Raw genomic sequence first — 18909 nt, 5'->3', positions numbered from 1 at the left:
CACGGAGTGGATGCACTGCGGTGAATTACACTCGACGGCGAAACAGTTAAATGAGAGTGCCAGGCGCGGAGGTAGAGGTTGAATGGGTTGAGCTGGATCCCCCTCTCGTTGGGGTCTGGACTCCATACTCCCCCCTTACGAACAGTATGGCTGCGTGAAGCACTCAGATGCCAACCATGAATCGTTGACTGCACTAGGCTCGGCGAGCGCGCGCTCATGAGCAATGAGTGTTTTGGGTGCATGCATGTTTGACCAACTGCACGTTAAATAAAGGAGGTGGAAAGCCTACACCAGGCGCGACGACGATGACGACTTCGGTTGCACAACGCGCAGACTCTAGCGACAAGACCTGTCGCGCGCGAATATGTATAGTGCACGTGTGCAGTTTACACAAGTGGCAGGGAATTGGAAATAGGGCTTCATGATAAACCACTTCGATTCCCTGATCTAAGCCTACGTCTACATTTCTGTATGCCAACCACAAGATTAGCAAAATGCTGACTATAGACGAGTTGAGTGAATACACGAAAGAATGATGCTGGCAAAGCTGCAAGGGGGGAAGTCGATCTGAGCACAATAGGCTTAGTCGTACTCGCAATACTAATAGTGTATTGGTGGATAGTGAACTGTGTCGATCAACTCATGGCCGACCAGTCTGGTGGGCTGTCCTACTACATGTAGTAGCACTGCTAGTAGCATCCATGGATAAGTGATGCCATCCTTCGCAGCCATCTCGTACAAGTAGGAAAAGCAAGGCAACTAAGCTCTTTATATTTTGTGTCAGCACGTTTGCCTTTCAAAGATAACTCGACACACATATTGTCCTAGTATCCATGCCGAATGCGCAGTGGAGTAACCTAGTTGCGCGACAAAAGCGGCTCGTAGCCACTGCGACGGTGGCGGAAGACCAGTACCACAACCACGCCAATTACGACAGCGGCAAGCGCGACGAATCCGAACACAATGCCGAAGATGGACGTTTTGCTCTCGTGCGAGGCAGTCGCGGCCTTGGTGTCGACCTCGCTCCAGCCGTCGAGGCACTTGGTGGTGGCCACCTTGTGGAACCACTTGGCCGACGGACGCGGAATACGGGCCAAGTCCGTGGGCTTGGGCTCGTAGAAGTCGGGGGAACCGGTCTGCTCCGTGAAGTTGACGTAGTACATGCCGAACCGCGGGCCGTACGAGCCCCACTCGTAGTTGTCCAGGAACGACCAGGCGGTGTAGCCGATGACGGGGATCTTCTCCTCGACGACGGCCTTGTACACCTGCTCCACGAAGGCCTTGAAGTACCAGAGCTGATCCATGTTCTCGATCTCGTCGTTGCCGCACCATCCGTTCTCCGTCAGCAGGATGTCCACCGTCGTGTCCTGCGAGTGCAGGTAGCGGATCATGTCGAGGTATCCAGGCGGGTAACCCGTGAACATCTCGCAGTAGTTGTTTCCGAAGCGGTCCGGGACGCCGGGGCGCGTGCCCGGCATGAGGTGGGTGTCGTCCACACCCTTGTCCGCAGGGTACCCAGGCAGCAACGTCGAGCACGGCGTGTTGGACTGGTCCGAGTCGCAGTCCGTAATGGCGCGCGAGGCGTAGTGGTTCATCATGAAGATGTCGTACGAGCCTTTCAGCAGAGCGGACTCCTCCGCCGTGAACTTGGGGAGACGGTCGCCGGCACGCTCGCGCATGACAGCGGGGTAGTCGCCGTTGACGATGGGGTTCAAGAACCAACCGAAGTCAAAGTCGAACGCGCGCTTGGCAGCAGCAACATCGCGAGGGTCATTCTCGTTGAGCGGATAGTACCAGTTGGAGACCAAGACGATGCCGATGCGGGCCTTGTCGCCGATCACGTCGGTCGTCTTGAGCTCTCGGAACTTGTGCACGGCCTTGGCGTGGGACAGCAGCACGTTGCGGGAGACCGTGTAGGCCTGCGTGTCCGACCCGGAGTAGCCCGGGGCGTGCATGCCGAGGCCGTAGCCGGCGCCCACGAAGGACAGCGGCTCGTTGAACGTGGTCCAGAGCTGCACCTTGCCGCCGAACTCGTTGAACAGCAGCGTCGAGTACTCGAGGAAGTGGTCCACGATCTCCGGGTTGAGCCAGCCCTTGGGCTCGAGCTGCGTCTGCAGCTCGCTGGGCAGGTCCCAGTGGTAGATGGTGAGGATGGGGGTGATGCCGTTGGCGTTGATCTCGTCGATGAGGTTGTGGTACCAGGCGATGCCCTGGGCGTTGGGCCGCATGCGGCGCGTGACGGGGTCCCAGTTCATGGTGCGCGACCACGAGACGGAGAAGCGGAAGGACTCGAGCCCCGTGTCCACCATGAGCTTGACGTCGTCCTTGTAGCGGTGGTAGAAGTCGTCGGCCACGTTGGCGCACTTCATGCCGGGCTTCTCGCGACAAAAGTCGTCCCAGATGCTCGGCGTGCGGCCGCCCTCCTTGGCGGCGCCCTCCACCTGGTACGAGGCGGTGGCCGAGCCGAACATGAAGCTCTCGGGGAAGCAGCGCGGCTCGGAGGCCGACGCCACGGACCCGAAGAGGGCCGCCGCGGCCAGGGGCAGCAACTGGCGGAGGAAGCGCATCGTCTGGCGGCGTGCGGGAGAATTAGACTTCGGTGCGCACGAGCCGGCAAAAGGCGGAATGGATTGGCGTCAAGTGACGGCGACGGAGGGAAGATCGCTAGACACTGGAGCGCAGTCCACGCAGTTTTGATGCGCTTGAAGCTCGAGGCGAAGTTCATCCACTCGAAAACAATGACATCAGCTGTTTTCGACTGGCCTGGCGGTTGATTTGCTACCTTGTGTGTACCGGTACACTGACTGAGTAGCATACATGGAGGTATCCCTCGCGTGTGCACTACGTCAGCTTTACGACGCTGCTGCTTCATACACAGGTCATTTATTTTACTTCTATTGATCTGAACTGTTTTTCTTGGCGAATTCAACGCGAATATGCCGCCATTGGTGACATGTACTGAGATACGGCGCCCATGCATATTCCACGTCAAACCGAAAGCTTCATCGATGCTCAGTACCAATCAAAGAGAGAGAAGCTATAATACTTCTGCCACTATGTGGTACTACACGGCATGCGGTTTGTTCAATGGTTAGCATGGTCGAGATACGCTGGCCAAGCAAGGCTCGTACAGCCGTATCGACCTGGACGAACGCTTGTTTTCGATTGAATGCTGCTACTACGACATGTAGCTTACGCTGGTCGTGACCTTAGTCAAAACGCCAACATTGCGGACTGTTTTGCAGCCATCCTGGTAGGCAGATCAATTCGCCGATACCAGCGGAATACGTTCATAGTTCCGACGACGCTTTTGTGTCGCGATCCCCACCATGAGAACGAGTGCCATCACGCCAAGCATGACCAGCGGAGCTCCAAACAACTCGGTAATGTCCTTCGTCGGCTCCTCGACAGCCAGTGTGGTGCTGCTCGTCTCGACCTCGTCCAGGCACCTGGACGTGGAGAGTTTCTGGAACCACCTGGCCGATGGACGAGGAATGCGCGCCAGGTCCGTCGGCTTCGGGTTGTTGAAATCGGGCGAGCCCGTCTCACTCGTCCAGTTCACGTAGTACAGACCGAAGCGCGGCTTGTACGATCCCCACTCGAAATTGTCCAGGAACGACCAGGCAGTGTACCCGATCACTGGGATTTTCTCCTCCACCACGGCCTTGTACACTTGCTCCACGAACGCCTGGAAGAAGCGCACTTGGTCCATGTTCTCGATTTCATCGTTGCCGCACCAGCCATTCTCCGTCAGCAAAATGTCGACGGTGGGGTCCTGTGCGTGCATGTACTTGATCATAGCGAGGTATCCTGGAGGATACGGGGTGAACAAGTTGGCGCAGTAGTTGTTGCCGAAGCGGTCGGGCTTCGGGTGCAGCGTCCCAGGGATAATGTGCGTGTCATCCACGCCTTTGTCCGCCTGCCAGCCTGGAGCAAGCGAGGTGCAGTCCGCCTTTGACGTTGGTGAATCACAATTCGTTACCGCTTGCGTCGAGTAGTGGTTTAGCTGGAACATGTCGTACGATCCCTTGAGGATAGCCGATTCCTCGGCCGTGAACTTAGGAAGACGGTCACCAGCGATTTCACGCATGATAGCAGGGTAGTCACCCGTGAGAATCGGCTGCAAGAACCACCCCATGTCGAAGTCCAATGCTCTCTGCGCGGCGGCGACGTCTTTGGGGTTAGACGGATCGAGCGCGGTGAACCAGCTAGAAACCAACACGATACTGATGCGAGCGTCTGCAGCAACCACTCCAACCTCTCTCAACTCACGGAACTTCTTGACAGCCTTGGCGTGGCACATGAGCACTCCGTACGATACTTCGTACGCCTCGGTAGGAGATCCCCTGCGGGCAGGAGGCATGTTAGGGAACCCCATACCATAAGCGAAGCCCACCAAGCCAAGCGGTTCATTAAAGGTTGTCCAGAACTTCACTTTGCTTCCGAACTCGTTGAACATGAGCGTAGCGTAGTCCTCAAAGTGAGTGGAGATGTCAGGGTTGAGCCATGCTTGCGGGTCAAGTTCGTTTTGCAGTGCCAGGGGCAGGTCGTAGTGGTGCAGCGTCAAGATTGGCGTGATGTCGTTAGCGTTCAATTCATCGATGAGTGAGTGGTAGAACGCGAGTCCTTGCTGGTTGGGCCGCATACGACGCGTTTCGGGGTTCCAGGTCATGGCACGCGACCACGAAGTGGAGAACCGGAAGGACTGCAGGCCCGTTTCGACCATGAGCTGGATGTCGTCATGGTAGCGATGGAAGAAGTCGTCCGCGACGTTCGCGCACTCGATTCCCGGAGTTTCGCGGCAGTACGCGTCGTAGATGCTGGGCGTACGGCCAGACTCGTTCCAGGCACCCTCGACTTGGTATGCCGCTGTCGCCGAGCCGAACATGAACTCATCCGGGAAGCAGCGACGTTCAGCCACCACAGAGGATGGGAGAGCGGATAGCAGCAATGCGGCGATGCTACCGGCCAAACGGAGACCGTGCTCCAGGATCCGCATGCTGATTGACGTTTAGCGAATTCAAAAGTGAGATTTCGTAGTAGGGATTAACGAGGGGCCATCAATGATCGGTGGATGCAAAACGCGCGTGCTAGTGCTGCAGATGGTTGAAGTGTGGATGACACGGTGAAGTTGAAGCACTCCCGTCGGGAAGGCTCGCCACTACATTATTCCTAGGTGGTGGAGTTGATGAGTGGTGGCGAAGGGGGAGGTTGTACGAAGTCATGGAAAACTCAACCAGTGTCGTGTTTTATTAACTTTTAGCGTGCAAGCCTTCAACCATGCATGGTTTAGTGTGGTTGCTGGTTCGACGCAGTTTGGGGAACGCGTCGGTATCCATGGCGGCGCTTGATAGTGACCACGACTGCGGTTAAACCGATCGCTACAATAGCAACAAAGATGACCCAGAAGCCGAAGTTCTCCACCGATCGCGCAGTAGATATGTCCGCAGCAGCCTCCAGTTCGTCCCAGCCATCCAGGCACTTGGTCGTGGCCACCTTGTGGAACCATTTCGCAGCCGGACGTGGAATGCGCTCCAAATCCGAAGTCTTCGGCTTCTGGAAGTCAGGTGAGCCCGTCTCGGCGGTGAAGTTGACGTAGTACAGTCCAAAGCGAGGACCATACGACCCCCACTCGTAGTTGTCCAGGAACGACCACGCGGTGTAGCCCACCACCGGGATTTTCTCCTCTACAACAGCCTTGTGCACTTGTCCGACGAACGCCTTGTAGTATTTGAGCTGGTCCCAGTTCTCCACCTCCTGATTGCCGCACCACCCATTCTCCGTAAGCAAAATGTCCACGGTTGGGTCGTGCGAGTGCAGGTAGCGGATCATGTCGAGGTATCCCGGTGGATAGCCCGTGTAGCGGCCGCAGTAGTTATTGCCAAACTTGTCTGGACGGGGCTGCATCGTTCCTGGCATGATGTGGTCTTCGTCGACGCCCTTGTCGGCTTCCCACCCCGCGGTGAGCGATGAGCAAGGCGTTGTGGATGCCTCCGAGTCGCAGTCCGTGACCACCTTCGAGTAGTAGTGGTTCATCATGAAGATGTCGTAGGAACCCTTGAGCAGAGCGGACTCCTCCTCGGTGAACTTGGGAAGGCGGTCTCCAGCGCGCTCACGCATGACGGCGGGGTAGTCGCCAGTCACGATCGGCTCAAGGAACCAGCCGAAGTCAAAGTCGAGCGCGCGCTTGGCAGCATCAATATCGCGCTTGTTGTCAGCTCGAAGCGGGTAGAAGTACGCAGACACCAGCACGATTCCAATGCGAGCCTTGTCGCCAACGACGTCGTTCACCTTGAGCTCGCGGAATTTGTGAACAGCCTTTGCGTGCGCAACGAGTACGTTGCGCGAGACGGTGTACGCCTCCGTGGGTGAGCCTTTGTGGCCTGGAGCGAACATGCCCGTTCCGTAGCTGTAGCCGACGAACGCGAGCGGCTCGTTGAACGTCGTCCAGTAGTCGACCTTGTGGCCGAACTCGCTGAACATGAGCGTCGCGTACTCGACGTAGTGGTCGACGATTTCAGGACTGAGCCAGCCGTTCGGGGTCAGCTCGTGCATCAACGCGGACGGCAGGTCCCAGTGGTAGATCGTCAGGATCGGCACAATGCCCCTGGCGTTCATTGCATCGATCAGCGCGTGGTAGAACGCGATCCCCTCCGGGTTCGGACGCATATGTCGGGTCTCCGGGTCCCACGTCATCGCGCGCGACCACGAAATGGAAAAGCGCAGAGACTGCAGGCCAACCTCTTGCATCAGATTCAGGTCGTCCGGGTAGCGGTGGTAGAAGTCGTCGGCCACGTTGGCGCACAGCATGCCAGGCTGCTCACGGCAGAATTCGTCCCAAATGCTCGGGGTTCGGCCACCTTCATTCCACGCGCCCTCCACTTGGTAGGCAGCGGTGGCCGTGCCGAACATGAAGTCTTTCGGGAAGCACCGCGGCTCCGAGGAGTTCACGATAGGAGACAGCATCGCAGCGGATAAGCTTCCAACAAACCCAAAGAGGGACCACTTCATCTTGCAGTCACCGCAGCAGCTTGTTGGCGATCGAGCAAATTTGGTAATGCCGAATGTGCATTCGATACCGCGAGATTGAGCAGTTCCGCTGCTTCAGCCACGCATATTTGATGGTGGATACCAGCTCGAAGGCGAACTTGAAGCAGACAACGTACAGCGGATTTGCAAGTCTCATTTCGTGCCATTCCGGTGCTCGAGTTGGGAAAAACAACACACACGCATCAAGTTTGTTCGTCGGAATTCCAACGACGTGTACTGTATCAAAGTGAACTTCACGCCAAATCAATGATGAAGACAACAAACGAATGTGTGTATACTACGTGTACTCATACAGCTAGCTTTGATAACGAGACCAAACCGCGTCGTATCCCTACCACGCTAGCCCCATCACGTAGCAGACTAAAGCAAACGAGTAGCTTCGGTGGCCGAGCCTTCCTCATGGCCACGGAAGTGGCGCTAAATGCGACGGCCGAACAAGAACACCAACACAACCACCGCCACGAACGCCGCAGCCGCAAACACCACGATGCCAAAAAGCCAACGCCACACGTGGTGGTTGTGGCCGGCACTCTCGGGCGTCGTCGCAGTGGTGGCAGCAGCCTCCTCCGCTCCCAGACACTTGGTCGACGCCACCTTCTGGAACCACTTGGCCGACGGACGAGGGATGCGAGCGAGGTCGGTCGGCTTCGGCTCGTAGAAATCGGGTGACCCGGACTCGGACGTGTAGTTGACGTAGTAGAGACCGAAGCGCGACTCGTACGACCCCCACTCGTAGTTGTCTAGGAACGACCAGGCGGTGTATCCGATGATGGGTATATGTTCCTCCGTGACGGCCTTGTGCACTTGATCCAGGTAGGCCTGGAAGTACCATAGCTGATCTGGGTTGTCGATCTCGTCGTCACCACACCAGCCGTTCTCGGTGAGCAGGATGTCGGCGGAGGTGTCGTGTTTGTGGAGCCACTTGATGGTCTCAAGGTAACCAGGCGGGTAGGCAGTGAAGGACGCGCAATGTGAGTCTTTCAGTGCCTTCTGACTGCGTTGCCTGGTACCGGGGACGGTCTGAGAGATATCAACACCGCGGTCACGTTGCCAACCCACAGCAAGGTTGTTGCAGTCCGTCTTCGAAGCACTGGAGTCGCAATCCGTAGCGGCGCGAGTCGAGTAGTGGTTCAGCATGAAGAGGTCGTACGATCCCTTCAAGAGTTTGGTCTGCTCGGGCGTGAAGCGGGGGAGACGGTCGCCCACAATCTCGCGCATGACGGACGGGTAGTCGCCAGAGACGATAGGAGAGAGGAACCAGCCCACGTCAAACTCCATTTTGCGCGAGGCAGCCTCGACATCGGCACTGTTGGATGCATCCAGAGGATACGCGTAGTCGGCGTTCAACACGATGGCAATGCGAGCCTTGTCGTTGATGACCTCGGTGTCTTTGAGCTCGCGGAACTGCTGGACCGCCTTCGCATGAGACAGCAGCACGTTGTGTGTGGCGACGTACACCTGAGTCGGCGAGCCGGTGAACCCGGGCGCCTCCCTGCCGGTGGCGTAGCCTGCTGTCGTGAACGACAATGGCTCGTTGAACGTCGTCCAGAAGTTCACCTTGCCCCCGTACTCGTGGAACATAAGCGTTGCAAACTCGGCGAAGTGTTCGACGATGTCTGAGTTGAGCCATCCTTGCGGAGACAGCTCGGTGTGCAGCTCGAGCGGCAGGTCCCAGTGGTACAGCGTCAGAATGGGCTCGATGCCGTTCGCGTTCAGCTCGTCGATCAGCGAGTGGTAGAACGCGATACCCTCCGAGTTGGGGCGCATGCCGTGCAGCGCCGCATCCCAGTTCATGACCCGAGACCACGAGATGGAGAAGCGGAAGGACTGCAACCCGGTCTTCACCATGAGCTGGATGTCGTCCTTGTAGCGGTGGTAGAAGTCGTCGGCCACGTTGGCGCAATTCACGCCCGGGCGTTCACGGCAGAACTGGTCCCAGATACTTGGCGTGCGGCCTCCTTCTTTCACTGCCCCCTCGACTTGGTAGGACGCGGTGGCCGACCCGAAGAGGAAGTCCTCCGAGAAGCATTTCGAGTTCGCGGCCGAGGTGGACTCCGTCGTCGCTAGCAGCAGTGCCGCCGTGCCTCCGATCAGATGGAGAAGCCTCTGCATCATGCAGCCTCGCGAAGCCTGTCGCGCTTGGCGGAATTTGCAGCAATGCATGACGCCTGCGCAAGATTCCCCGTCGCAGCAATGATGAGTGGCGCGCATGCCGTTGAAGTTGCGATGCACCTTCAACTTGGCCCAGGGCGACAATACTGACCAGATGCTTCAAACACGCTTATCGAATTGTACGGGTTACAACTTCAACTTAGGCCATACAAATATCAGTATTATGGCATGTGATTCAGGGGTCGGTGAGACCGTCGCCAATGACGGCGCCATTGCTGGATTCGCCCTCGCCTCGCTTCGACGAAATGCGTCTCGCCACTCGCACCCTCCAATTGCTGGGGCTGGCAGCTTCTGCTGCTGTGGTCCATGCCGATTCTCGCTGTTTCCCTGAGGACTTCCTCTTCGGGTCGGCCACCGCCTCGTACCAGGTGGAAGGCGCAGTGAAGGAAGGCGGCCGCACGCCCAGTATCTGGGACGAGTACTGCCGAACGCAACCAGGCCTCAAGTGTGCCAACGTGGCCGACGACTTCTACCACCGCTACAAGGACGACGTGAAGCTCATGGTGGAGACGGGGCTGCAGAGCTTCCGCTTCTCGGTGTCGTGGTCGCGGGTCATGAACTGGGATGCGGCGCTGCACGGCATGCGCCCCAACTCGGAGGGTATCGCGTTCTACCACTCGCTGATCGACGAGCTGTCCTTGAGCGGCATCGTGCCGATCCTGACCATTTACCACTGGGACCTGCCCATTGAGCTGCACACCCAGCTGCGCGAAGAAGGTTGGCTGGACTCGGAGATCATCGACCACTACGTCGAGTACGCCACGCTCCTGTTCAAGGAGTACGGCAAGAAGATCAACTACTGGGCGACGTTCAATGAGCCATTGTCCTTCTCTGCGGGAGGTTATGCGCTGGGCATGGGGGCGCCGGGGCATACCGGATCCCAAACGCAAGCGTACACGGCGACGCACAACGTGCTGCTGTCACACGCGCAAGCGGTGCAGAAATTCCGGAAGCTCAAGGCCGACAACGTCGTTGGGGACAAGGCTCGGATTGGCATAGTGTTGAACGCTGACTACGCATATCCTTTGGATGCATCGGACCCTGCCGATGTCGAGGCCGCCTCGCGCAAAATGGAGTTCGACGTTGGTTGGTTCCTCTCTCCTATTGTGACGGGAGATTACCCGCCGATCATGCGAGAGATTGTCGGTGACAGATTGCCCCAGTTCTACGGAGGACAGTCCGAACTGATCAAGGGCTCGTACGACCTGCTGATGCTTAACCACTACGGATCTCGCCAAGTGACGAGCTGCAACTCCAAGTCGTCGAACAAGGACTGTGCTATCCTTACTCCAGGCTTTGAGCAAGACCGGGGAATCGACGATTCGCAAATCGTGCCAGGTACCAGACAGCGCAGCAAGAAAGCCCAGCAAGACTCGCACTGCGCGTCCTTCACTGCCTACCCGCCTGGTTACCTTGAGACCATCAAGTGGCTCCACAAACACGACACCTCCGCCGACATCCTGCTCACCGAGAACGGCTGGTGTGGTGACGACGAGATCGACAACCCAGATCAGCTATGGTACTTCCAGGCCTACCTGGATCAAGTGCACAAGGCCGTCACGGAGGAACATATACCCATCATCGGATACACCGCCTGGTCGTTCCTAGACAACTACGAGTGGGGGTCGTACGAGTCGCGCTTCGGTCTCTACTACGTCAACTACACGTCCGAGTCCGGGTCACCCGATTTCTACGAGCCGAAGCCGACCGACCTCGCTCGCATCCCTCGTCCGTCGGCCAAGTGGTTCCAGAAGGTGGCGTCGACCAAGTGTCTGGGAGCGGAGGAGGCTGCTGCCACCACTGCGACGACGCCCGAGAGTGCCGGCCATAACCACCACGTGTGGCGTTGGCTTTTTGGCATCGTGGTGTTTGCGGCTGCGGCGTTCGTGGCGGTGGTTGTGTTGGTGTTCTTGTTCGGCCGTCGCATTTGGCGCCACTTCCGTGGCCATGAGGAAGGCTCGGCCACCGAAGCTACTCGTTTGCTCTAGGTTTCGCAACCGCAGTCTACCTTTGACAAAGTACAGATTCTAAGGTAAATCTACGAAAAGCTTTGGTTTGGTGTACGCAAAGAACATGAAGTGCATAGCCTTTTTGTGTAAGACGTATCACGGAATACTGTTCCAGTTTACTCGGAACACTTCCCCGTGTCTTTCATATTCGCCTTAGCGATGACCTAGCAGCGTTGGCATGCCAGTGCTATCCGTGCCGGACATACTTCGGGCCAGATTTCGATTATCTTGATTAAACTATGCAGGCAATAGTGGTCCGATCACATTCCTGGCCACCATGCTTATCTCAGACCCAAGCAGACATGCAGATCCCCTCGATCGGAGGATTGTTCGCAACAGAGAACTTGGTACGCTTCTGCAATGATCGCCTAGCTCTCGAGATCGCCTTCTTCTCTGCATTCGCGGCCTTCTTCACTGCGCGGAGTCGCGCCACCTCCTTTTCTCGAGCAGCTTTTCTCCTCCGCCCGAGCTTGCCTTTCCAGCGCACGCTTCGCTTTCTCGTTTTCTCGCGCTTCCTTGATTCTCTGCCTCTCAGCCGCGCGTTCAGCCTTTTCCTTTTCCTCTTGCGCCTTGGCCGCTGTTTTAGCTTCTTCGGCTGCAACGAACATGTCGTAGTCGAGCAAGTCTCCATCTACGTGCCGCTCATCAAGATACTTACCTCTTTTTCGCTTTGCCTGTTTTGGCGCCACCGTGTGGCGCGACAGGAGATTAACAACGTTTAGGGCGTCCACGTTCACATCTAGCTCTCGCAAAACACGTCGCTGACGTTCAGAAACTTCAACTCGCTGGGACGGTTGGCCATTTTGCCCCATGATAATCGAGACGTGAGGCAGCGTATCGCGCGACACGAAAGGTTCCTTCAGTAGTTTCTGCAGCTTCACGTATCATGCAGCGGAGTTCTTCGAACCCGACGCACATGCCGTGCAGAGCCCGATAGCGCACGTCTTCAACACTTTGGAACCACCTTCGGAGAGGTACACACGTTGAGGTCCAGGCTTAGCGTCGAGTGGCACAAGCCCATTACACCGCTGATGAAGCGGCTCTCGAGCTCATTCCGTCTTTAACTGCAGCCACTGCTGCGATCCAAGTGTCAACCGAGGGTTTCTCCTTTGCCCTCGGCTTCTTAGATTTGGCTGAACTTGGCTGGCCGATTGCGCGCGCCCAAGTGATCGTTGGGGGGCGAGCGAGGGCTTGTTTGAAGGAAGGATTTCGCGCCTTTCGATAGAGGCGCTTAGAGTGCAACAGGACTATTATTGAGGTAGTTACGACGCGCGCAAAATGGTGCCTCTTCAACCTTATTGACTTGATTTTGTATGTGAGACCGCTGCCCTGAAATATGTCCAGACCTGGAATATGTCTGGCACGGATACCGCCATGCCGGCTGCACTTTCCTCTGGAGTAGTCTGACCTTTGCTCGGTCATGCGGGTGTCCACGTATCCGGGACTCAGGGTCAGCGCAAAAGATACCGTCGGACTTTTAATTAAAGCCAGGGATAGACTCGAGTTGATCGTGTTGCCGCCTTCGAAGCACGGAATCCGTACAAACCGCCGCTGTGATGTTCCCCAGAAACGTGAACAACCTTGGCCGAGCCGTTCTTCACTGCTGCGAGCTTCAGGTTCGGGAAGAACGCGCGTCGGTAGATTCGGCTTTGAGCTGACCAGCAGCAGCAACAATCGACTTCTCCTCACGTGAATGATGTTCTTCACCTGGAGCTATGTTCAGAAAAATAAGAATGTTAATACGATGCACGAAAGTCGAATGAACCGAACGCACCTCGCTGCCATTTTGTGGGTCTCGCACAGCGGCAAAGGCCTTCCAGTCCTTGTCCACGTAGTGCTTCGTTAAGGTCAGTCCGATACCTCGGTTGCTGCCGGTGATCAAAACAGTATTGGCACCCATCTCCAGCGCCGCAGGAAGGTGTGTGGTGTGCTTGGAAGCCAGCGAGCGATTCGAGTTCAATCATTATTCATTCAAATTTCTTGTTAGGTGGCACGAGTTAGTCTGTCACCACTACTGTTTATCGTCTCGATTCAACGCCAACCTGTGCGCAGCAGTGCGGATGTCATCGGATCATAGCAGCCCGATCCAGTCGTCGTCCATTTCAGCGTCGTAGCTCCCAGCAACACCCACCGACCTGCTGCAACTAAATGAAAAACATGCAGTTCTTGAGGTCGTTGTGCAGCTCCGTGAAGTCGAAGTTGGACGAGCTCGAGTTGAACGAGCCCACCGTGGACGCGCCGTCGGAGCCTTCGTTCAGGAAAAAGCGCGCGCGCCCAGCAGCCAGGTGCGCATAATATGCTGGAGTAGCAAACGACACTGAGCGCGTGCAGCGCGCAAACGTGTACCCGAGATGGTACGTGAGCCGCTGCACGTCTTCCGCCGTCATCTTGTTCTCGTCGTGCAAGACGGTGTAGTGGCACGGGACACTCGTGCCCTGGATGCCGCTGTGGCCGTACAAAAAGAAGTCGAATCGGTGCGAGTCGACAATGCCTGTGTCAATCACAGTTCCGGGGACCACGTTGCCCTTGCGATCGGCGTCGCGCGGGTTAATCGGGAACGCACGCATATGGTGTCGCTTGTTCACAATGATGAACGTAACTGGCGGGTTATAGCCGTCAGAGATCATCTTGAACGCTTTGCGCAGCGCACGCATCTCCGTCTGCAAAATGTCGTAGAACTGCCCCTCGCTGACACCGTCGCGGTAGTAGATCACATGCTCGGGCTTCCGGTTAGTGCTCTGGTAGTAAGCCAAGAAAAGATCACGAAGCATGTGGGGCAGAAGCTGAATGTCACTTGAAGCCTTCTGCGCAGCGACACGAGCGACATATTTCGCCGAGTAGCGGTCTAGCGAAGCAACAACGGAAGCAATCGACGGTCGCGATCCTATGCCTGAGCGAGGGTGCTCCACATCAGCGCCGATGATAATAGTAGGTGCGTCACTCACCAGCGGCAGCGACTCGCGCAGAATCGAATTCTTTCCGCTCAACTTCATGTTGATCTTCAGGCAGACATTGGCGCAGTATTGTGGCTTCGCATTGCGGACGTTCTGGGAAACGATGCACTGACTGGGGATGCCCAACACCGTATCGGACATACGCTTGATATCACCGTACGATCCAACGCTCTTATCTTGCTTGATCACCATAATGAGCTGCGGAGGGCCCCTGTTGCGCGATTCCAATTCCTTGAAGCACGTTTGCATGAGCTCCTCCACCTGAGCACCACGGAAGTGATCCATATGCACAATGTGTGGGTTGCTGTCCTCAATGGTCAGCCCACTCTTGCCTGCCATGTCCACCAAATTACGAATGAAACCTTGCACGTCACGCTCACCGACATTGGCAGTGATCACAACACCCCAGTTCCGCATAGTGGCGCCTTCCACGAATCGCTTGTCACGCAGATTCCACTGACCACCCGATGGTCTCTCAGACACATTTGCATACTGGACATCAGGGGGATCCATCACACGAGCATCGGTGGTTTCCAGACGCTGCTCTATCTTGATGCCGAACGCCCCCAGGTATGGGTCGTTTTCAAAACCAGCCTGGCGAACCTGATCAATGATATTTTCCTGGCGAGTCCGCGGGTTCTGACTGGTTTGTCGGATAATCTCTGCAGTGTCCAGCTCATTGATGTTCGGGCAGCGCTGTCCCGGTGCCACTTCACACAGCTCAATAGGCAACCAGTTTTCCTTCCCCGCGCGTTTACTACCCACGTTCACCAAAGGCAACTGCGGGTATCTCAGGTTCATGTTGTATCGCTTGCTGAAGTAGTCAGCAACAGACATCGTCTCCCCCTTGATGCTCACAATCGTCTGGTTGGCAGGTTGCGCGCTAATACCGAAAATGGCACGCTTGCGATCCTTGCGGTGGGTAGGAACGACTTCGATCTTGCGCAACGCACGCGCCAAGTTCTTTGCATCACGGTCTGATAAACCACGAATATCGTTCGGCGAGCGCGCGTTCAGCGCAGCTAGCACAAGCTCCATCAACTCTTTCGGAGCGTAAAACACCGTAGCAGCTTGATCGACGTTCATGAGAACTTTGCGATCAGCAATGCGGATAGCCTGGTGATAGCCCCAGCACAATTCCTTGCCACCCTTGAGTGGGAACGTCTTCTTCATGGAGAAAAAGTTGCGGCCCACAGCGATCAAACGCTGGGCTCCAAGATGACGTGCAGCCACATCCAGAGCTTGCAAGACTGGCATGACGTTCACATCCGGGTTGGAGTAGTAGTCCGTCAAGGAATTTGAGGCGATCGTCTCAGCAAGCTTGATCTTCACCACGAACGTGCGAGGCCCTCGGAACGGGCGGCGCGGCGCTTCGCCAGCCGCTGGTGGTGGAGCAGGCGCGGGTGTCGGACTGGGGCCATCCGGATTAATGTCTACAAAGGTCTTGGAGTGTGCCTCCCACGGCAACAAGGAAGGTGCAAACATGGCCGACATACCATCGTGGACAACGCGGATACCGCCGAACTCGGCCTCGTACTGTCTGAGAGCAGCGTTGATCACGTTGCGCACTAGCGTGCGCGGCAGCGGTCGTTCAGGACGCTGCTCGCGCTTCGGAGCCGCCGAAACTTCGCTCATTTCCACGTCCTTGTCCTCTTTGTCCTCCTTCTCGTCCTTGCCCTCTTGCTTAGGTTCGTCGCCCATGGTGTCGTCCTTTTGGTCTCCAGGCGCACCGCCGGACGGGCCGTACTTGGAGTCTGCCGCGAGGTCAGGTGAGCGCTCGACGTCCACGTGGTACTTGAAAATCTCCGCCGGGAGCGAGTCCAGCGAGACGCCGAAGTAGTTCACCTGCAGCTGCATCGACTTGCCGCCTCTGGCCACGTTCGGGCGGCGGCAGATGAGGTATCCCTGCTGGAGGTCGGGGTCGTCCGCGCGCACGTCGCGCACTCCGGCGCGGCCGGTCCACTCGTCCTGGAGACGGGGGTCAGCCACCGGGTCGCCAATGTTCTCGTAGCCGGAGCCAGTCACCGTGCCAACACCAGGGCCTGCTTCGCCACGGCCCCCGCCGCGCCCGCCTCCTCCTCCAAAGCGGCCTCCTCCACGGCCCCCGCCGCCGTATCCACGGTCTCCGCCGCGATCACCTCCGCGGCGGTCGCCTCCGCGGTCTCCTCCGCGGTCGTCACGGCGGCCGTATCCGCGGTCCCCTCCACGGTCTCCTCCGCGGTCTCCTCCACGGTCTCCGCCGCCTCCATAGCCGCGGTCCTCTCGGCCGCCGCCGCCACCACCGTAGCCGCGCTCTTCGCGACCGCCTCCATACCCTCGGTCGCCTCCGCTGCTTGCGCCGCCATAGCCGCGATCACCGCCGCCGCTGCTGGCCCCTCCATAGCCGCGGTCGCCGCCGCCGCCGCCGCCGTAGCCTCGGTCGTCCCGTCCGCCATATCCGCCGCGCGAGCGGTCCTCGTAACCGCCGCCGCTTCCGCCGCTGTACCCGCGCGAGCGGTCATCATAGCCGCCGCTGCGGCTCTGGTCGTAGCCACTTCCTCCGCCTCCTCCATAGCCGGCGCTGCGGCTCTGGTCGTAGCCGCCGCTCGAGCCTCCGTAGCCGCCGCCGCGGCTGTCGTAACTGGACGAGCCGCCGCCCCCATACCCCCCAGAGCCGCCGTAGCCGCCTCGGTCGTCGTAGCCGGAGCCTCCGTAGCCGCCTCTGCTGCGCTCATCGTAGCCGCCGCCCCCGTAGCTGCCACTGCCGCTGCCGTAGTCGCCGCGACTGCCGCCGCCTTCGTAGCCGCGCGAGCCTCCTCCCCCTCCTCCTCCGTAGCCGCCGCGGCTGTCGTAGCCCGACGAGCGCGAGTCGTAGCCGCCCCCGCCGCCGCGCGAGTCGTAGCCGCCGCGCTGCTGGTCGTAGCCCTGGCCGCGCTGCTGGTCGTAGCCCTGCTGCTGCTGGCCGCGCTGGTCGCCGTAGCCGCCTCCGCCGCTGCTCGGGCGCTCGTCGTAGCCGCGGCGCTGGTCGTAGCCGCGCTGGTCGCCGTAGCCGCCGCCGCCGCCGCCGCTGTAGCTCATGGCCGCTCCTTTTCACTTGGCCTTTGTATGCGCAAGTGCCACTGCGGGCGAGTTGAGGACTGGGGCTGATGGCTCTGCAGCGCGTATCCATGAAAGGACCGACCCGTGATTGGTCCAGACCCCGCCTTTCGGCCAATCGCAGGCCCGCGTCGCCCTTCCTTCAACATACGGTACGCCACGGAAGGTTCTGCCAGAGGCAACGGGTGCAACTGTAGCGCTTGCTGGACCAGCACCGCTGGAGCAGGCCGTAGAGGGCGATAGAACTCGGTGTGTGCTGTACGAACTTAGGGATGTCCCCTGGTAGAAGACGAAAACGCAAAGGTGAATTGAAGAGCATCGTTTGCTTAATAATAGCTTGCTCTGCAATCTACCATGCAAAACATTTTAGTACGCAGCCAGTTGGTTTTGCATGTACGGCGATATTTTCGAGCGGCTGGAACCGACGCTTGCAGCAATCTTCAGTGTACATGTAGTAGCCCAGCTTGATGTTCATGTATGCCGCGCGCACCGCACCAGCACCAGCACCAGCACCAACCAACCTTATGATTGGTTGCATCGACCGAACTCGGACTAGCTCGAGGTTTCCCTGCTCTGCTACTTCGGCAAATTTGTCCACCATTCACAATACGTACTCCTATGCAAACGCGATAACCCGGGAATTGGTTACGGTACGGTACCACGAACATGTTGTCTGTGACTGCTGGGTAAGGGCTACCAGGATCAGCTTCTCCATGTAGTGTAGTACAATTTGGCGCGACACGAGTGCGTCTCATTCAGTATTCGTCGATAGCAAGCTCTGGGCGTGAAAAGCACCTGCTTCAACTCTCTTCGCAGAGATGTCCGACTTTGCAGTTGCTCTAGCTGTTTTCTACGAGTTGCGCTTTATTTTCGTGGCCTTGAGGACGAACACAGACTAAAGGGGCTTTATCCGGTCATTGTTTACAAATATGTCACTAAAAATCAATTTTTGAAGTATCCGTCCAACACTGCGATGACGTGTTGCTAGTTTTGGGTAGAGGTCAGTGCAGACTGACGGACACTTTTAGTCTGAATTACGAAATGCAAGGACTAAATGCAAGGACTACACAATTTCAACATCAAAACGGCTAATTCCAAATTCTCGAAGCCCCCCCCCCCCCCCCTCCCGCGTTGCTAGAGCGACAAGCTTGGCGTATTTTTGCATTAGTATTCAGGTGCTGCATCAAAATTTGAAATGTATTCCACGAGTAAGTTTTATTTTGTATAGCTCTCGCCTTCTCCACACCCTGCACAATGAAGGCCTCCCAGACCAAAGAATCGCCTCTAGTTTTAATAACACGACAGGTTCACGGCATCACGAGAGTTCACCTTGTGACACAGCGGCATCACAGAGGGACATTTCTGAACATTTTGTTGCGGATACGTCAGGTAGTTTGTCTGAGGCTAACCACACGACTCTTATCCTCCAAGGAAAAAAAAAATAAGCAGCAAAAAATGGTCTCACAGCCGAAGGCAACAACCTTGTTTGGCACTATGCTCATCCTCAACAAAAAATATTCCTCGAGGTATGCCCAGAAAACCAACTTAGGTGGCCCAGAGAAGTATTCGGCTATGTTCTTATATAACAGGTCTATCAGGTGTTTTGAAACTTTTTTAAAAAGTGAATTTTACACAGTTTTAAGTATAGT

General features: G+C 57.2%; 6 protein-coding genes across 7 annotated transcripts; 1 reads left to right on the top strand and 5 right to left on the bottom strand.

Annotated features, from left to right (window-relative positions):
- Positions 1-857: 857 nt before the first annotated feature.
- On the bottom strand, positions 858-2567 carry IUM83_04218 (Beta-glucosidase 32; the record flags this gene model as incomplete). Its single annotated transcript, XM_067928276.1, has 1 exon — positions 858-2567. The coding sequence occupies one exon, from the start codon at positions 2565-2567 to the stop codon at positions 858-860; it is 1710 nt and encodes a 569-aa protein (XP_067793678.1).
- A 695-nt stretch (positions 2568-3262) lies between these two features.
- Positions 3263-4999, bottom strand: IUM83_04217 (Glycoside hydrolase; the record flags this gene model as incomplete). Its single annotated transcript, XM_067928275.1, has 1 exon — positions 3263-4999. One exon carries the CDS (start codon positions 4997-4999, stop codon positions 3263-3265), a length of 1737 nt encoding a protein of 578 aa, XP_067793679.1.
- A 91-nt stretch (positions 5000-5090) lies between these two features.
- IUM83_04216 (putative glycoside hydrolase) lies at positions 5091-6912 on the bottom strand (the record flags this gene model as incomplete). Its single annotated transcript, XM_067928274.1, has 2 exons — positions 5091-5172; positions 5312-6912. The coding sequence occupies 2 exons, from the start codon at positions 6910-6912 to the stop codon at positions 5091-5093; spliced, it is 1683 nt and encodes a 560-aa protein (XP_067793680.1).
- A 555-nt stretch (positions 6913-7467) lies between these two features.
- On the bottom strand, positions 7468-9165 carry IUM83_04215 (putative beta-glucosidase; the record flags this gene model as incomplete). Its single annotated transcript, XM_067928273.1, has 1 exon — positions 7468-9165. The coding sequence occupies one exon, from the start codon at positions 9163-9165 to the stop codon at positions 7468-7470; it is 1698 nt and encodes a 565-aa protein (XP_067793681.1).
- Positions 9166-9467: 302 nt separating this feature from the next.
- IUM83_04214 (Beta-glucosidase 25) lies at positions 9468-11210 on the top strand (the record flags this gene model as incomplete). Its single annotated transcript, XM_067928272.1, has 1 exon — positions 9468-11210. The coding sequence occupies one exon, from the start codon at positions 9468-9470 to the stop codon at positions 11208-11210; it is 1743 nt and encodes a 580-aa protein (XP_067793682.1).
- A 2165-nt stretch (positions 11211-13375) lies between these two features.
- On the bottom strand, positions 13376-17242 carry IUM83_04213 (Argonaute3 (AGO3); the record flags this gene model as incomplete). Of its 2 annotated transcripts, XM_067928271.1 has the most annotated exons (2): positions 13376-14035; positions 14177-17242. In XM_067928271.1, the coding sequence occupies 2 exons, from the start codon at positions 17240-17242 to the stop codon at positions 13376-13378; spliced, it is 3726 nt and encodes a 1241-aa protein (XP_067793684.1). The 2 variants fall into 2 exon arrangements, with proteins under 2 accessions (XP_067793684.1, XP_067793683.1); XM_067928270.1 differs by having other exon boundaries at positions 13376-17242.
- Between the last annotated feature and the right edge of the window lie 1667 nt (positions 17243-18909).

Source organism: Phytophthora cinnamomi (assembly GCF_018691715.1).
Source record: "Phytophthora cinnamomi strain GKB4 chromosome Unknown Contig27, whole genome shotgun sequence".
Lineage (NCBI taxonomy): Eukaryota > Oomycota > Peronosporomycetes > Peronosporales > Peronosporaceae > Phytophthora > Phytophthora cinnamomi.
The sequence above is the reverse complement of the archived record's forward strand: the minus strand, read 5'-3'. Positions and strand labels throughout refer to the sequence as shown.